Genomic DNA, 16,946 nt, shown 5'->3' with positions numbered 1-16,946 from the left:
ATCGCTACCTGTATCACGTTACAGACGAAGCACATGCGGGAGCTCTTCGCCCGCTTCCCAGAGGTCGTGATGATTGACGCCACGCACGGCACCAACTTGTCGAAGTACAAGGTTTTCTCGATCATGGCTCACGATGCATTCGGCAAGGGTCAGTTCGTACAGCATGCAGTCATTCAAAACGAGCGCAATCCCACGCTTTTGACAGCCCTAGAGCAGTTCAAGCGCTACAATCCGGCGTGGAGTCGCATCAAATGCATTTTGATCGACAAGGATTTCGGCGAGATCAGCGTGCTGAAAAAAACTTTCCCGGACGCGATGTTGCTGTTGTGTCAGTTTCACGTGTTGAAATATCTGCGAGAGCAGATAGCGTCAAAGGACTATGGGTTCAACGCATGGCAGAAGCAGCAACTAAACGGATTGATCAACTTGCTAGTGTACGCAAAGACAGAGCGGCAGTGCTTGCGACTGCGCGAGTACATGCGCCATATTATCGATGTCGGGACTGGTAGAGTGTCAGCTGTGTCGGCTTGGTCTGGAGGTATTGAGTTGGGCACCAGTCGGGCGGAGTTGGGCATCGTTGGTGGAGCGCGTGATGAGTGCAAGCACCCGTTTGAGGCGTACTTCGTGAAAAACTGGTTGTGTACGTCTACGACTCGATGGCGTCCTCCTACGCTACCACTATCCGTGCTGTGGCACCAGATGAACACTATGCTACCAGACGGTGTCAGACCCAGTGCTCGCTTGGTGACCCACGATCCTGGCCTTGGCGTCCAGAGCGACAGCTACAACTGCGGTGTGTACGTCCTGCTGGCCTTCGAGATGTTCTGCGGGTCAGAGCCGCTCGGCCACCTCGACAAGAAGACTCTGCAATGCATGCGCTACCGCTACTTGCGCATGTGCATGAATGAAGAAAGAAGTAGCAGTAGCTAAGGGCTGTTAGCACGGAATAAGTAGGAGTAGCTGCAGCTAAGTCACTGAAATCGTTGCATTGAACTATGTTTGTAGAGTTATATGTTTGATGTGGGCTTTAAAAATCGAAGGAGAAAACCTGCCCAGCAGAACATTTCTCCTGCCTCGGACTCTGGCTGCCACCACTTATCAATGCCATGCCGCTCCGGCTCTTTTAAACCTTCCGGATATACGCGTATAGTGTATAACTTTTACGCAGGCTCTCACGAGTTGGGTGCTGTAGTGGGCACAGAATGGGTGCCAAACGGTCACAACTGGGTTGGGATGGGTGCTGCTTGGGTGTCGTAACTCCATCCTGTCCCGTCCCATGTGCACGAATTGGGTGCAGCAATGAGTGCCAAGTATAATACATACAGCGTAGCAACTGCAACCTACTATGGTACATTGTACCGTACATGTACAATGATGGTGAACACCACGTATCTGTTCTTCCAAAACAAAGCTCTTCCATATGAGCGCATTTAGTTGGTTCAAATATTTACTGGGAAGATTTGCCACATTAATATTACCTTGGGTTTTGTATCCAAAAATACATAAAAACTAGTGTTTCTCATCCAAAACATAGCTAGATCATAGTGTTCCCCTTATGTACAAGAGGAATTCGTTTTTGACCTCAGTGACATTTTCTTTGGCAGTTGAGAAGGGTTGGCAAAACCATGGTAATAAAACCTTGGTAAAACCAAACGCCAGGTTCTTATGGTTTTACCTCTGGTATTGGTGGTTTATCGGGTGGTTTTTGGTTTTACATAAAAACGCGCACTTCGGCTCGTGGCAGCGGAGCGCCGACGACACCAGGCGATTTCAATGCGTTGCATTCTTCACCTGACCGTCGGCCATCTCTGGAGCCCGTCCCGGGCCACTTTCTTCTCCGGGCAGCCGTCTAACTGTGATGCTTCCAAAGGTAAGAAAAGCGTTGGAGTTGTTAGCGTGCTTGCGTGTATAATCTTCATGATCTAAAGCTGAACTCACTTGTTCCTGGAGCTGAGGTCGGCGGATACTATCTCTACGGAGCACAGTGAAGCAAAATCAGGTGTTTTGCGTCAATTTCGGAACTGGGGGACACACAAGAGCTCACTTATGGTGACGTTTCTGCACTTGCGACTTCGACAACGGCCGCGTGCTGATCGACGATGTGGCCATCGCGAGCATTCAGCTGCGCGAGCTGCGGCGTAGTTTGGCCATCATCCCGCAGGACTCGGTGATGTTCAGCGGCCCGCTGCAAGAGAACCTGGCCCCGTTCCACGAGAACGCGGACGAGGGTCTGTGGCGCGTGCTGAAGCAGGTGCGCTTGGCGGCATACCTGCGTGGCTGGGGCGCCAAGCTGGACTTCGAGGTGACGGAGCGCGGCGGCAATCTGTCGGTGGGGCAGCGCCAGCTCATCTGCATCGTGCTCGCACTGCTCAAGGACAACAAGGTGGTGGTACTGGACGAGGCCACGGCCACGGGCGCGCTGATCCAGCGCACGGCTAGCAAATGTTCGATACGTTCAATACGGTGCTGGTGATCGCGCACCGCATCAACGCGACTCTGCACCCGCGGCAAAGGATGGCGATGTGGTGGTCGAGTTTGATTTCCTATCGCATCTGTTTCGCTGTTGGCACAACCAAAGTCGGCATTTGCTGCGTTGGCCATGGTGAGGTGAAGCTTTTTGGTAAGGATGTTCATGTAATGTATATGCACGTAAGCCGTGGCAATACGAAGTACATTCATCTCTTCTCTCCTACGAGCACTCCTGAAGGGGAATGGGTGCTGCGTTTGGTGACAACCAAGCATAGTACCACCGCTGTGCATTAGCAGCGTTTGCGACCCCAGTCGATTACATACTGGTGAACTCTTCATTCATTGTAGACGCTGACCTTACCTCCTCTGAGGTACGCGTTGAGGGCTCATAAAGAGCGCTGCTGTTTGCAAAACGTTAAAGTAAGTGTTGTGATTTCATAGATAAAACGATGCAGCCAAAGCTAGCCTGGTTGTGCCTCGCACCTGTCACCCTGTTTGCAAAGTGCAGCCAACATAACTTTCTGCGCACGCAAACCCTTCATTTTCTCTTGTGGAAACGTGTCAATGCCTCGAGTGTCATTAGGATCCGGAAAGGGCCGTTTGTCGCCTGTGGGAATCGGAGCCTTCGCCTGATCAATTATCTCCAAAACCTTTTTTTCAAGCTCCACACGCTCCGCATCACGTGCGGCTACTGCGGCTTCTTCGGCATCCATCCAAAATTCGTCGTCGTTGTCCAAATCACTTAGCACAGCTCGCCAATGATCGACCCCTCGTTCAGGAGCGACTCCTTCATTAAATAAGGATGAGTCAGATTCCATGTCGTCATTTTTCTCGTTAGCCGTGACTTGAACGTACTCAAATCCTTCATCACTACGCCGGGGTTCTGTTGGGTTAACCAACCTTTTCTTGCGTGAGTTGGCAGTATTGGTTTCGCTTCGATTCCATTCACGCCCTTGTTTGCGCACAGCTGCAATCTTTCGGGCTTTCAGTGGTGCCATTTTGTTGCGTTTTGCTGAATGAAATAATGCGAGCTCACTGAAGTAGCGCTCGCAAGTCGCTGTATTCACACCAATCGATAGAACCACAATGGCTAGAGCTGGTAACTTGCTGTTGAGGTGCATTCTGCTTATCATCTTCCAAAATGCAGGGATTGCCCCGACTTGTTTGTACTCAGGCGACTTAGTGTTTCCTTCAACCCAGCTAAGTAGTTCCCCCATCAATCCAGCAGTGTCTTCACCAACAAATCGCCGATAGTAGTGCTCGCCGATGTAACAAATTGAGGCGCTTGAAGTGAGTGGTGTTTTATCAAGCAATTGTTTTGCGTTTGTTGTTAGCACAGGATGTAAGAATAGTGCCAGAAGCATAAGGGGCTGCTCACATTGATACCAGCGTCTCTCAGCTTCCCGAACAAGGGCATCCTCAACAGAAAACCCCGTAAAAATGTCGATGTACCATCCAACAACATCTGCGAGAGTATTTTAATCCCTTTGCAACTTCAGCGATGCGTAGGAAAGCGGTCGCACAATCGATTCTGCTTTGGCTAAATCCTCCCAGAAGTGGGGTCATTAAACACGAGAAAGGCACTGGGAAATTTAGTGTTTAGGCGATTAACCAGCGCCAAAGTCTCCATAGCACACCGTACACGAAGCAACGACGAAAAACACCCCTGCATGCTGTTCCATCGCGTCTCACATAGCGAAATAAACTTCCAAAATCTATCGTACCCGTTGGTCATGTACTTCTTAGCTTCCATCAACCACTTGGTCGCTGATCCATTTAGAGCATTCACTGCATCAGATGCTTGCTTGGTGACAGTTGCATAAGCTGAGTTCAACACAGCTTTCACGAAATTGTTTAGTGCATGCGCAAAGCAGAAGACAAATGCAAACTGGGGCCATCGAAGACTTAGAATTCGTCGAGCACGGCCACATTGCCCTGCATTGTCAGTTATTATTGCTCCGGCATTCCACCCGTCAGCAATCATCCTCATAATCACCCCGTCCATTTGCTCTGCAATTACTACACCATTGTGCTCAGATCCAGTAGGTATGAGATCGTAAGTCATCTCACGTCCAAACAATGTCAGCTGACAGCCCATTAACTGTGCTTTGGAAATGTTTTCCCAGCCATCAGATAGGATGTTCACTCGCCCTCCTGTTGTTTTTTTATAATCCTTGAGAATACTGGAGTCTTCACCTTAACGTTGCAGCGCGTACCCATCAAGAATGGCTCCTCCCAACTGTTTGCGACTAGGAAGGAGTGAAACAATGTCTTCCTTCATCGCTTGTACTTGACGAAGAAAACGCTTCGTCGATAGACGCTCGATAAAGCTGTCAGGAAGTAGGTTGTCGGCCAGAAACTCAACGAGTGTGCGCTGAAGTCGTGCGCACTCAGCGTCCCGAGAACTGCCACGGAAGAAGTCGTCGCCGCACCTCTGCCTTTTTTCACTGTTCCACGAAGGTGCGCTATTATCTTCACGTGGACGTGCCGATGCGTTGGATTCCTCCGACCTTTGTGATATGGCTGCTCCACTCGGAGAACTCCCATGGGCTTGAATGAAGGCTTTGTAGTACGCGCACTTCTTTAGATGGCTCCTATAATTCTCGATCCGTCACTGAATCCTCTGAGGCTTGTCCAGCGAGGAAGGGACAGTTAGTGCAGACGCGAAGGTCCTGTTCTTGTTGATGATGATATCTCGCTCCTTCTCCCGATCACGATAATCAGCTTCAAAGTGTCTGCCGATATGCTCTGTTCGCTTGAACTTGCATTCCACCCCAGTGTCGATGAACTCCAAGCGCTCATTGTTTGAGGGGTGTCCCATTGCCAGCGAGGCTTCTTGTCGCGTTGGGCCCGAAGAGTGTTTGTCGTTGAAGTGGGTGCGAGTGTTGGTCCTGTCGAGAAGCGCGGTAGTTGTGGTCGATGTGTGGGGTAGACGGTTTATTTAATACTGAATTGCTACTGCTAGCTTAACATGCATGCCTCGCTGTGCTCCTACGCGAGCACAGGGCTCTCTTTGCGTATTTCTGGGGTTTTCCTTGACTATGTACTACCCTGCGTCTTTTTGTTTTCTTTTCATTTATTTTCTACTAAATGCATGTTCCATGTTTCTTTTTCATGTTTTTCCTACAAAATGCATGTTCACTGTGACGGCTGACCCTCTCGGGTAGCTGCCACAGGAACTTCAAGCCTCTGGCCGAGAGCAAGCAAGCCAGAGCCTTTGCGCCGCATCGCTCTGGCTTGCTTGCTCAGCAGGCCAGAGGTGGGCCTGACATCTCCCCCTGGTTGACTTCGCGTTGGCGGAGTCGATACTCATCCAGGAGTTGACGCCAATTCGAAACGTGCTTGATCTGCGCTTCGCTTTCCCAGGTTGCCTCATGCTCCGGCAACCCATGCCACTTCACGAGCCATTGACGTTTGCGACGTCTAGTTCGTTTCTTGAGCAGCTTCTCCACAATGTAGAGTTCTTCTCCAGTGTCCTCGTCCAAGATTAGAGGTACAGCCTTCGGAATCGGTCGATTCGGAAAATCCTCACGATTCGTGTGGTAATGGGTCAGTAACTCCACGTTGAATGTCGGATTAAGACGTTTCATCGTGCGCGGAAGTATCAACTTCGCCACGTTGTCGTTCACCATACGTTCAATCACGAACGGTCCAACCTTCTTAGCCGCTAATTTCGCTTTCTTCAATTTCGTGTTCTTGTTTACGGTTTTCAGCGGTAAGTTCTTCGTGTCGAGCAGCACTAAGTCACCTCTTTTAAAGACAACTTGTCTGCGCTTGCGATCGTAGTACTCCTTTTGTCTTGCTTGAGCTTCTTCCAAATTCTTCTGAGCACGTTCTACGATCTCCTGTCGCTCCTTCGCAAAGTTCTTCGCGAACTCCGCAAGTGTCACATCATTCTCCGATTGCAGCTGGTCTTTCATCTCCTCTGCCACAATGTTTGACACCTTACGTCCTGTGTCAAGTTCGAATGGCGCGAACTTCGTAGACGCGTTGACGAGGGTCGAATGCGCATATTCGATAGTCCCTAGGTGCTTAACCCAATCGTCACCGTGATATGAGATCATACATCTCAATGCATCTTCGAGCACGAGGTTCTGGCGCTCCGTCTGGCCATCTGCCTGAGCTCGGTGCGCAGTTGTCATGCTGGGTTTGATACCCATCAACTTCATCAATGACTTCCAAAAGTCCGAGATGAACTTCGAGTCGCGATCACTGATGATGACCTTCGGCAATCCGTGATGCCGAACAACTGCATCAAAAAACACTTTAGCCGTGTCCTTCGCGTCAGCTGTCGAATACGTTGGTGCATACTTCGCTCGCTTGGACAACTTGTCCACTGCAGCTAGTATTGCATCAAACCCTTCCGACACTGGCAAACCCGTGATGAAATCCATTGACACCACTTCCCAGCATTCCTTTGGCACTGGTATCGGCATCAGTAGTCCTTTTTTCTTCTGGCTACTGGACTTCCATCGTGCACAAGTCTCACATGTGCGAACATATTCCCTTACGTCGCGGTCCATTGTCGGCCAGTAGTACCATTGCGCTGCTTTCAGGTACGTACGTCGACTTCCAGGATGTGCGGACATCTTTCCATCATGAAATTCGATCATGACATTTGTGCGAAGCTCTTTTACCTTCGGCACACAAAGTCGGTAGACAGTTTCGCCTTTCGTCTGTTTGAAAAACAGAAGCCCATTGTGCTTGACGAACTTCTCCTTTCCAGCTCCATTAGACCACTGTTGCTTGAAAGCAGGGTCTGATTCGTATCCTTCCTGAAACGCTCTTTTCGTCTCAGGGGCCAAGTGCGGACTTACAAAATGATAGTCGACGCTGTTGACTTGCTGTTGTGCTACGCCAATCGGGCGACCCTCCCCCCGTAAGTTGATATCGTCGAGTAACACGTGAGTATCATCCGTTGACAAGTTGCGCAACACTGCAGACTTAATACGGTGGTCATGAACTGGTGCGGCATTCTTCGCGCATTCGTCGTCGCAGTCATGAACCGTATACGTCACATCCGGAAGAGGTGCTTCTTTCTCCTCTTCGTCTTCCAGTCCATCCGGTGGAAGCCGTGAGAGCGCATCCGCTACAACGTTCATCTTACCTCGCACATGATGCAAAGTAAACGTGTATTGCGAAAAGTGCGTCAACAAGCGAGCCATCTTTGGTGACACTCGTGGGTGATGCAACATCCACGAACACGCTGCGTTATCCGTGTAGACGTCGAATGGGCGTCCATGCAGATAGTGTCTCCACTTCTCCGTAGCCACTTTGATAGCTAGTAGCTCCTTCTCATGCGTAGGCCATCCACGCTCATGTTTATCCAACTTCTTCGAATAGAAGGCAATCGGATGATCTGCTCCATCATACTTCTGTGACAGAACTCCACCAATACAATGTCCTGACGCGTCCGTCGTCACGATAAACGGTCGCTCAAAGTCTGGCAACTTCAGCGTAGGCGCTTGCTGAAGTGCGAGCTTGAGATGCAAATACGCGTCCTCCACAGGCTTCGTCCAATTCCATGGGGCATCTCCCTTTGTCAAATCCCTCAACGGACGAGCAATCTCGGCAAAATCACAGATAAATCTGCGATAATATCCTGCCAAACCCAAGAAACTCAACAACTCCTTTCGATTCGTCGGAGTCGGATATTTGGCTATCGCTTCCGTTTTACGCGGACCAACGCTTACTCCTGCCTGCGAGACAACATGTCCTAGGAAATCCACTTCGGACTGACCAAACGAACACTTTGCCATGTGCGCAAAAAGCTTCTCGCGACGCAGTACCATACAAACTGCACGCAGAAGCTCCACATGCTCCTCCATACTCTTCGAGAAGACGCAGATGTCATCGAGATACACGACGACAAATTCGTACTTGTCGAACAGCTTGTGCATGAGCCTGGACCATGTCCCTGGCATTCCAGCCACTCCCATGGGCGCTACACACCACTGATACGTTTTCTTGTGTGTTCGAAACGCAGTGTACGGACGACTTGACTTCACCACCAGCATTTGATGATATCCCTGTGCAAGGTCGATCAACGTGTAGATGACACAACCTACCATCTTATCGAACAACTCCTCGATTAATGGCAACGGGATCTTGGCAATGACAGTCACGCTGTTGAGATAGCGGTAGTCGAACACCCAACGCAACGGAATCTTCAAATTGCCGCTACGCAACCATTCAGCCCTTTTCGGCATTTGACCTGTGACTGGGTCCTTCTTCGGGATAGCGAAAATGTTCGAAACCCACGGCTAGTTCGACACTTCAATCCATCCTTTCTTCAACTTGTCTTTGACAAATTCTTCGAAAGCATCCTGTTCCATCTTCGACATGCGGAACGGTGCACGAGAGCTTGGTTGAGCCCCCTTCTTCAACGTCACTTCAAAGTTGACTTCACGCATCGGAGGCAATCCGTCTGGTAATTGCTCCGGAAACACATCCTTGAACTCCTTACCGATTACGTCGAAGATCGGTTCTGGAATTCATTCCACTTCGGGCACAAGTTGTATCTTCACCCGAAACACCTGCTCATACTCGCCTTCCTTCAAGTTGTGCGAGAACGACGGTGCATCGACGTCGATGAATTGCATCCGGTCAGGTATGACAACCTCCTCCTTTTGCCAATCCACTTGAGGGTTGTAGTCCTTAAACCACGGTTTCCCCAAAATGACGTCGTGCGACTCCGGCAACTTCCATTCCACGAACTCGATCGCTGGAAAGAAGTACCCATCCATGCTCACTGGCGCTTCCACGTGTTTGACATCCGTCGCCGGCGTCAACGTGCCATCAAAGCGCTGAGCTTGAAGTCGTCTTGACAGAAGCACATTACTAGCCAACCCTGGCATAATCAAGTTCGTGCTTGCACCCGTGTCCAACAGAATTCGGACATCTCTGCCATTGATGCGACCCTTCCTGATGAAAAGGGTACTCGTACGTTCGGACTTCACTGCGTTAACCTTCAAGGTCTCCGTTGTACTTGTTGGTTGCGATCCTTGCTGAACCAACTTCACTGGCTGCTTCTCATGCAACTCAGCTTCCTGCTCTGGCGGCGATCCGCACACACCAGACTCCAATTCCGGTTGCATCGCATGCAAACTCGGTTCTTCAACTGGCTGTAGTCCACACGAGCCAGCATCTTCCGTCATTTCTGACGCTGCAGTGACAGTCTCTTCCACTTGTACACGTGCCTTGTCCATGAATGCCTGTAACCCATCCGCTTGTTCCTGGATGTCAGCCACACTCATAGTCACGCGATCCATGACGACAGTATCCACCTGTTCGTCATCCTCGAGGACCATGTTCATCCTCGGCTTACGCCCTTGATTACTGCCCGAGTTGTTGTACTTCTGCACATTCCGCTTAGCCATTTGCGTCTGCTGCGGCTGTATCGGACATTGACGAGCCCGATGGGCGCTACTCCCGCACCGGAAACACAGGTTTCGGCGCATACATTCCTCCTTCGACGGTACCCTTACGTTGTCGATCTCCATCGGCACTGGTCCATCGTTGTTGCTCTTCGATCGTCTGTTGTCGTACGATCGGTACCTCGGTCTGTCGCGTGCTCCATCCGAGCGTCCACGATGCGTGTGAGACCGGTCATAGTCGAGCGCTATGGTAATAGCGTCGGTCAACGTTGCACTCCTGCGATACTGGACTTCCTCCCGAATACTTGACGGCAGACCACACAAGAAGTACATGATCTTGTCCAGTTCGCTCATCTCTTTGACTTGAGTAATCAAGTGCCTGAACTTGCTGATATAATCGGGCAAGTCTCGACACTGACGCTCCTTCAAGTCATTCATCTGGTCCCGAAGACGTTCTTGCAGATCCGGAGGCACGAACTCTTCCTCCAGCTTCAAAAAGAAGTCTTCCACACTCTTCACATCGTCCTTCTTGACGATGTACCACTGCGCGGCTCCATACTTCAGCGATCCCGCTAACACAGCCAAAATGCGTCCACTCAACTTACTATCCTTCCAGTCTATGCCCTTAGCTAAAAAGTACTGCTCCACCTGCTCCCGGTATAGTTGGAACGATTCCTTGAGCGTCCCCCCGTAGCTGGGCATTTTTACCCCATCCAGCTTTAGTTGCGACAGCTGCCTTGACTTGCGCAGCTCGTCGATCAATTCTGTCTGCTTCTCCATGGCCGCCAACATACTATGCATTAGTTGGGCCGGATCCGCCATCTTAAACACGCGAAAACTTCGTACTTTGTGTGTTCACCCTTGAAAATTGATACCGGTGGGAGCAATCTACTTTTAGGGGCACTGACTAAAAGAGAGTAAAAGAAAAAACCTGTTAAAGAAAATAGCCTACGCTACTTCCTAAAATTGACCGAGTTATGCGCTGTGGGAGGTCTTGGACTTCTTCGATGCCTTTGAAGAGGTCGATGACACGTGAGAGGTCGATGACGCGTGAGAGGTCGAGCGCTGACGGTTGTCGTCCTGGTCTTCGCTTCGCCAAAATTTTGCTGTGCCGGGCTACTAAGAACAAAAACTGACTAACAGGCTTCGAGACTTATAGTGCTTGATTTATATGCGGTGCAGTCTTTTGAGAACAGTAGCTACTTGGGCAAATGGGCTGTCACCGGGGCCAGATGCAAAACAAATTTGCACCACGGCTGCCCTCCAGTTATTTCCCACGGTCAGCGTACAATAATAGGTTGTCCTGTTAATGTAACAAAGTCTCCCCAACAGCTGGGTTGGTCACGCTGACGTGACACTTACACCTCAAGCTGAAAAAGCCTCCCCTTGAGTGCCGTGCAGCAGCGAGCCTTCCCCCCGCAAGTGCTACCAGATGTCGCGTTGGGCCCGAAGAGTGTTTGTCGTTGAAGTGGGTGCGAGTGTTGGTCCTGTCGAGAAGCGCGGTAGTTGTGGTCGATGTGTGGGGTAGACGGTTTATTTAATACTGAATTGCTACTGCTAGCTTAACATGCATGCCTCGCTGTGCTCCTACGCGAGCACAGGGCTCTCTTTGCGTATTTCTGGGGTTTTCCTTGACTATGTACTACCCTGCGTCTTTTTGTTTTCTTTTCATTTATTTTCTACTAAATGCATGTTCCATGTTTCTTTTTCATGTTTTTCCTACAAAATGCATGTTCACTGTGACGGCTGACCCTCTCGGGTAACTGCCACAGGAACTTCAAGCCTCTGGCCGCGAGCAAGCACGCCAGAGCCTTTGCGCCGCATCGCTCTGGCTTGCTTGCTCAGCAGGCCAGAGGTGGGCCTGACACTTCTCACTGGGGAAAGATCCGTGGAGTGCGAGTGCGATCTTCTGACAGCGTTGTTGCAACTTCAAGCTTACGTGAAACGGCTCTTTGTCGAAAACCCAGTAAAACCGTGGTTATTTGGTTTTTTGCATGGTTCTTTTAGTTTTAAAACCATTAAACCATGGATTTACATAAAACCACTAAAACCGCAATACCATGGTTTTGCCAGCCCTGGTTGAGAGGACCTGACCAGCACATAAAACCACAATAACTCCTGCTTAGCGCATTACACACTCCGCTTGGCTGGGCGCCTCTTCGGCGTCCTCGCGGCTCGCTTTGCTCGCGCTATAAAAATAATATGGTCTGGCGAGTGCAATGCGCGAGTCCCTGGAATGCTCGTCGCCCGCCTTCGAATGCAGTCGTGCATCTCTAATTCGGCAGGATGGGCCATATCAAATCTGCGAAGCCACCAATTATAAAAGGAGACCCGAAACAGCCGCATTAGCGGAACCACTGAAATTTATTTTCTCAGTACACAGTACATTAAAAAAAAAACCATGTCCATCATTTATACAAAACCTGGCACTGCAAACGGCAGTCTTAACTACATAAATACACGTTCTCATTACCATCAGCATACTATTTAGGTATTCAAAATTAGTTTGTCCTTTTGAAGACAGACTATTTATTGTGAGTGAAAAAAATCGATGTTCAAATTTAGTCTGGGCCAGACTAATTACTGTAGTATTCCTACAGTGCAACGATGGGCCGAGCAGGGCGCTGAGGCATCGAGTAGTACTCATTATATAATAATTTCAACCACTAAGTTACTGTACAGGCACGCCCTCTGGTCACAGGTAATCTTTATGTTCGGATGACCAACTTAAGGAGTGCACGACTTCTACATTCATTCTTTCATTTGAAATTACTATGCACGGCTCAAGTAAGACCTCGGACCGGTTCAGCTTACCTACCTTCGAGATTCAATTTCAAGGATTACGGAGAATCTAGTATAGTGAAACGCATATAATTACGTAGGGTAACAACGGAGTACATTCCTCAAGGTAGCCCATAGCAACTAACCATTTGAATACCACTTTTCGTTTAACTAACTTCGGCTCGAGTCTCCACAAAGATTCTGAAGCCTCCTCCACCAAGACCGCGCATAACAACTCTTCGAGCCATCTTCTGTGGATCTTCGTACTAGTTATCTTCTTCCTCTGCTCCATTTCACCAGTCCCTACATCTGGTAGCACTTGTTGTAATCTGGGAGAGGCTGAAGCGGTGCCGTCGCAGCGTTGCGTCAGAGGAAGACGGGTTTGAGTCACCGAGTCTTACCTAACGGTAGCGGTCGTTCTAATACCAGAACGACGTACGAGTCCGTACATCCTACGGACTCCAAGAGTCAACACAAGACACTTTGAATGTTAATCCCAAACTGAGTATATTTCTCTTTGTCTTGATGTAAATGCATGGCGCTCACTATCTAGCATTGCAGTAGGTCTAACTTGACTCACTACTTTAGCTTACACATAGCGCTACGTGGGTGAGGAAGCGAAGTTATTAATAACTTGAGTTAATTATACTTGAGTACACAAGTATAATATACGTCAAATAAAGACTCCAATTGACTTTGTTTAGGTAAAATGAGAACTGTATTGTTTGCAAATTGATCTTCATCCTAAATCTGCTAAAAATGTTTATCATCTATGAAAGGGGTTGACTGCGGCTGGCTGTCAGAGCCCCGCCAATATGCACGTCTCTAATTGGTAGAAAGATACTGCTTTCTACCAATAGGATCTTTGGGTAGGTGTGGACCACTCATTGTGGTGGCCCACTTCAATGTATCCATTGGTGTGACTTACACCAAGGTGAGGAAGTATCTAAAACTCTTAGCAAATATTTTATCTGTTAAAAATCACAAGTGGCTTGTAGCCACTTGTGCGTGTAGCCCCATTACCCCCCTTAAGGTTAGACGCGCAGGGTCCTCGCTCGTCAATCTCTGAATTCACCATTCGTCAATTCTCCGCGTTTGGAGAAGAAACCCGCGCTCATACAACGATGAGCGCGCCCCAAGAAAAGAAGACTCCGAAGGCGGTGGAGAGTCATCTCTCCATCGATGACTACTTCGATCGCCAGACTGCGAAGTATTGCAACGTCGTCGACTTCGGCGACGACGATGAAGACATGGAGGGCGAGGAGGACTCGCCCTCTAAGCGCAAGGAATCAGTGTCGAGCGAATCGCTCGACCCTCATGCCAAGAACATTCGTCCGCGTGAAGGGGACGAATCGGACGCTTCGAGTTCGAAGCGTTCGCGTACTGAGAGCGATACCCCACTCGCTTCCGCTGGGGCTCTCAGTACTCCGCGCGCTGCTGCTGCAGCGCGTGATTTCAAAGCTCAAGGCTCTCCGCGCGCTGCGCCTGCAGCGCGCGATCCGTGGATGCCGTCCGCGTCCGAGATCGCGGACCCGTATGGGAACTCGGTGCCTCCGAATGAGGTGCCGCTGTACGTATGCAGCGCCATCAAAGATGACGCTGTGGCTGCCGAGCTGCACTTTGATGCGGAAACGCATCAAAGGCGCGATTACTACATCGGACTCTTCCATGAGCTCCGATGGTTTCAAAGGAAGAAGACATCTTCTCGCAGCAAAGTGCCCGAATGGCAGGCACTTTGTCAAAGTTGGAACGCCTTTGTTGAAAACTTCAACAAGAGGCCGAGTGCTTACCGTGATCGGATTAAGCAAGCGCGTGATCGCTTCGAGACGTACTCGAAGCGTGGAAAGTTGGAGCAACTCCACGTTGCTGCGGAGGAGGCTAATGTGCCGTGCGCTGTGCCCGAGGGCTTTCAATGCACGAAGTGCTTCCCAGGCGCGGTCTGCTTGAGCGACCGCGACCTGAACGGGTACACGTCGTTCCGTGTGACCGAGAGTCTCAAAGAGCTCCGTGCTAAATTCTTAGCACGTGAGGCTCCGGGCGTTGTTGATGATCGCAGCGTTCCTTCTACTTCTGTCAAGCCAGTGCGTATTGGTCTTTGCTCGCCCTCACCATTTCCGGAACGTCCTCTAGCAAGACGTTCCGCGGCTCCCATGAATCTTGATGGGGAGGAAATCCTCTCCAACGAATACGAAAACGAGCCCCATGAGGGTTCGTTTTCGGGATATTATGGCCAACAAATCCTCTCAACAATCCAGCGGGTTGAGCCGCGGGCGTCACGGATCGGCGGTGGCGGGGGTGGGAACACGCCCCGTGTATGATCAGCCCCGCGCTGATCCGTTCGCTCCTCTCCACGACCGGGTGACCGCCGTGGAGCGTCTGCAGGGCGCTGAGTTCGCCGCCCTGAAACAGGAGCTGGCGAACCAGAAGGCTCAGGTCGCTGCGGTCTCGCAGACCGCCTCGAATATCCAGGTCGAGTTGGGGACCCTGATGACGGAGGAGAGGCTGCTCGTCGACGAGTCCAAGGCTTCCGCTTCTGCCTCGGCTCCTGCCGAGGCTTCGGGTCAGCCGAGCTAGATGGCTCGTGCTGCAGGTATGGCTTCAGCCACCCGACGTAAAAGGCCGGATGGAGGTGCATGCTAGACGGTATGTATAGCGTGTAAGCGTTGCCGTACCGTGCCAACACAGTGCACGGCCCGATGAAGCGCGGAGCAAGCTTGCTTGCTCCGAAATCCGAAAATGCATGTTTAGGCAGGTTTAGCGTAGCTAACAAAACCAATGAACTAACTTTGAATTCATTTGTGTTGCCTCTGCCCACATTGTCTGCGTTCAGCTTCTGTTGGTCAACAGAAGCTGCTATTGCATCCTGGACAAACCGAATTACGGCTTGGCTTTTGGTAATGAAGTTGAATGCATCCGAGCTGAAGTCATTCAGCTCGCTCTCCGCTAGAGGCCCGGCCTCTGCGTGGTTCTTCGCGGTGTCTGCGCCCTGCGCAGACCCGTGGTCATTGTCCTTGTTGTTGGAGGAGTCTACGCCCAGCGCAGACTCACGTGGTTTGTTCGTTGTTGCAGCTGACACTGTGCAAGTGTCAGTGGTTTTCTGCGGCTGCTGTATTGCAGTCGTAGATCCTCCCCCACTTAAAGTGGGAGCCATCACTCCGAGTAAACTCGGTAGACGTGGATGCCGCTTGGCATTCACGTAGAACGGTGTATGCCCGGTCGAGGCATGCACTGAGTTATTGATGGCAAACTCTGCCATCGATAAGCACTCGCTCCAGTATTGGAACGAGTGAGCGTAGCTCTTCAACATATCGACAAGCACGCGATTCACGCGCTCGGTTTGACCGTCCGTCTGCGGATGATCCGCAGTCGACATGGAAAGTTGGCTCCCAAGAAGTGTAAACACTTCTTGCCACAGGTGCGCTGTGAAGCGCTGGTCTCTGTCCGACACGATGTCGGTCGGCATGCCATGGTGTTGGAACACCATGTCGACGAACAGACGGGCCGTCTGCTTCACGGTCACTTCTGCCGGCACCGCAGCAAGATGTACCAACTTGCTGAAGCGGTCGACGAAGACGACAACACCGGTATTCCGTCCGCTGTCCGGGGGAAGACCAAAGATGAAGTCCAAAGACATGGACTTCCAACACTCCGACGGAGTCGGTAGTGATTGGAAAGGAGCCTGCGCGAATGGCGCAAGCTTCACGCGTTGCCATACCTCGCCAGCACGGACGTACTTGCACACCCACTTTTACTGGTGGTGCCAGTAGAAGTCGCGCGTGAGAAGGACGTAAGTCTTCTCACGTCCGAGATGTCCCGCAGTCGGGGCATCATGATACTCGTACATGATCCTGAGTCGCAGGTCATGGTCATTTGGCACGACAACGCGATCCGCGTTGTCGTCGACTGCACTATAAAGCAGTATTCCGTCGTGCACTCGAAAGCGGTGTGCACGCGCACGAAGGTGCTTGGGCAGCTTCTGACGAGACTTGTCAGAAGGCGCTGTGCCGTACGCCAGCAAGAGTTTCGCGTCCGCGTCGTGCGCGAACGCGGCCTTCACATCATCCAACAGAGACGACGTGGGTTTGCTCGATCGTATGGCGTCAATGGCATTGACGTCAACCGCTTCTGCATAGTCCGGCCGACGTGATAACGCGTCGGCCACCACATTCAATCTTCCGGGTTTGTATTCGACCCGGAAGTTATACTCCGCAAAGAATGAGAGCCATCTCGCCATTCTTTGTGATATGTGTGGCGACTTCACCGCAGTGTGCAGTGATGCATGGTCGGTGTAGACCACAAATGGTATACTCCCAAGCAAAT

General features: G+C 50.7%; 1 protein-coding gene across 1 annotated transcript; it reads left to right on the top strand.

The window, feature by feature from the left end:
* Nucleotides 1-33: 33 nt before the first annotated feature.
* IUM83_03827 (uncharacterized protein) lies at nt 34-930 on the top strand (the record flags this gene model as incomplete). Its single annotated transcript, XM_067927858.1, has 1 exon — nt 34-930. The coding sequence occupies one exon, from the start codon at nt 34-36 to the stop codon at nt 928-930; it is 897 nt and encodes a 298-aa protein (XP_067795356.1).
* Nucleotides 931-16,946: the final 16,016 nt, after the last annotated feature.

Source organism: Phytophthora cinnamomi (genome assembly GCF_018691715.1).
Source record: "Phytophthora cinnamomi strain GKB4 chromosome Unknown Contig21, whole genome shotgun sequence".
NCBI lineage: Eukaryota > Oomycota > Peronosporomycetes > Peronosporales > Peronosporaceae > Phytophthora > Phytophthora cinnamomi.
The sequence above is the reverse complement of the archived record's forward strand: the minus strand, read 5'-3'. Positions and strand labels throughout refer to the sequence as shown.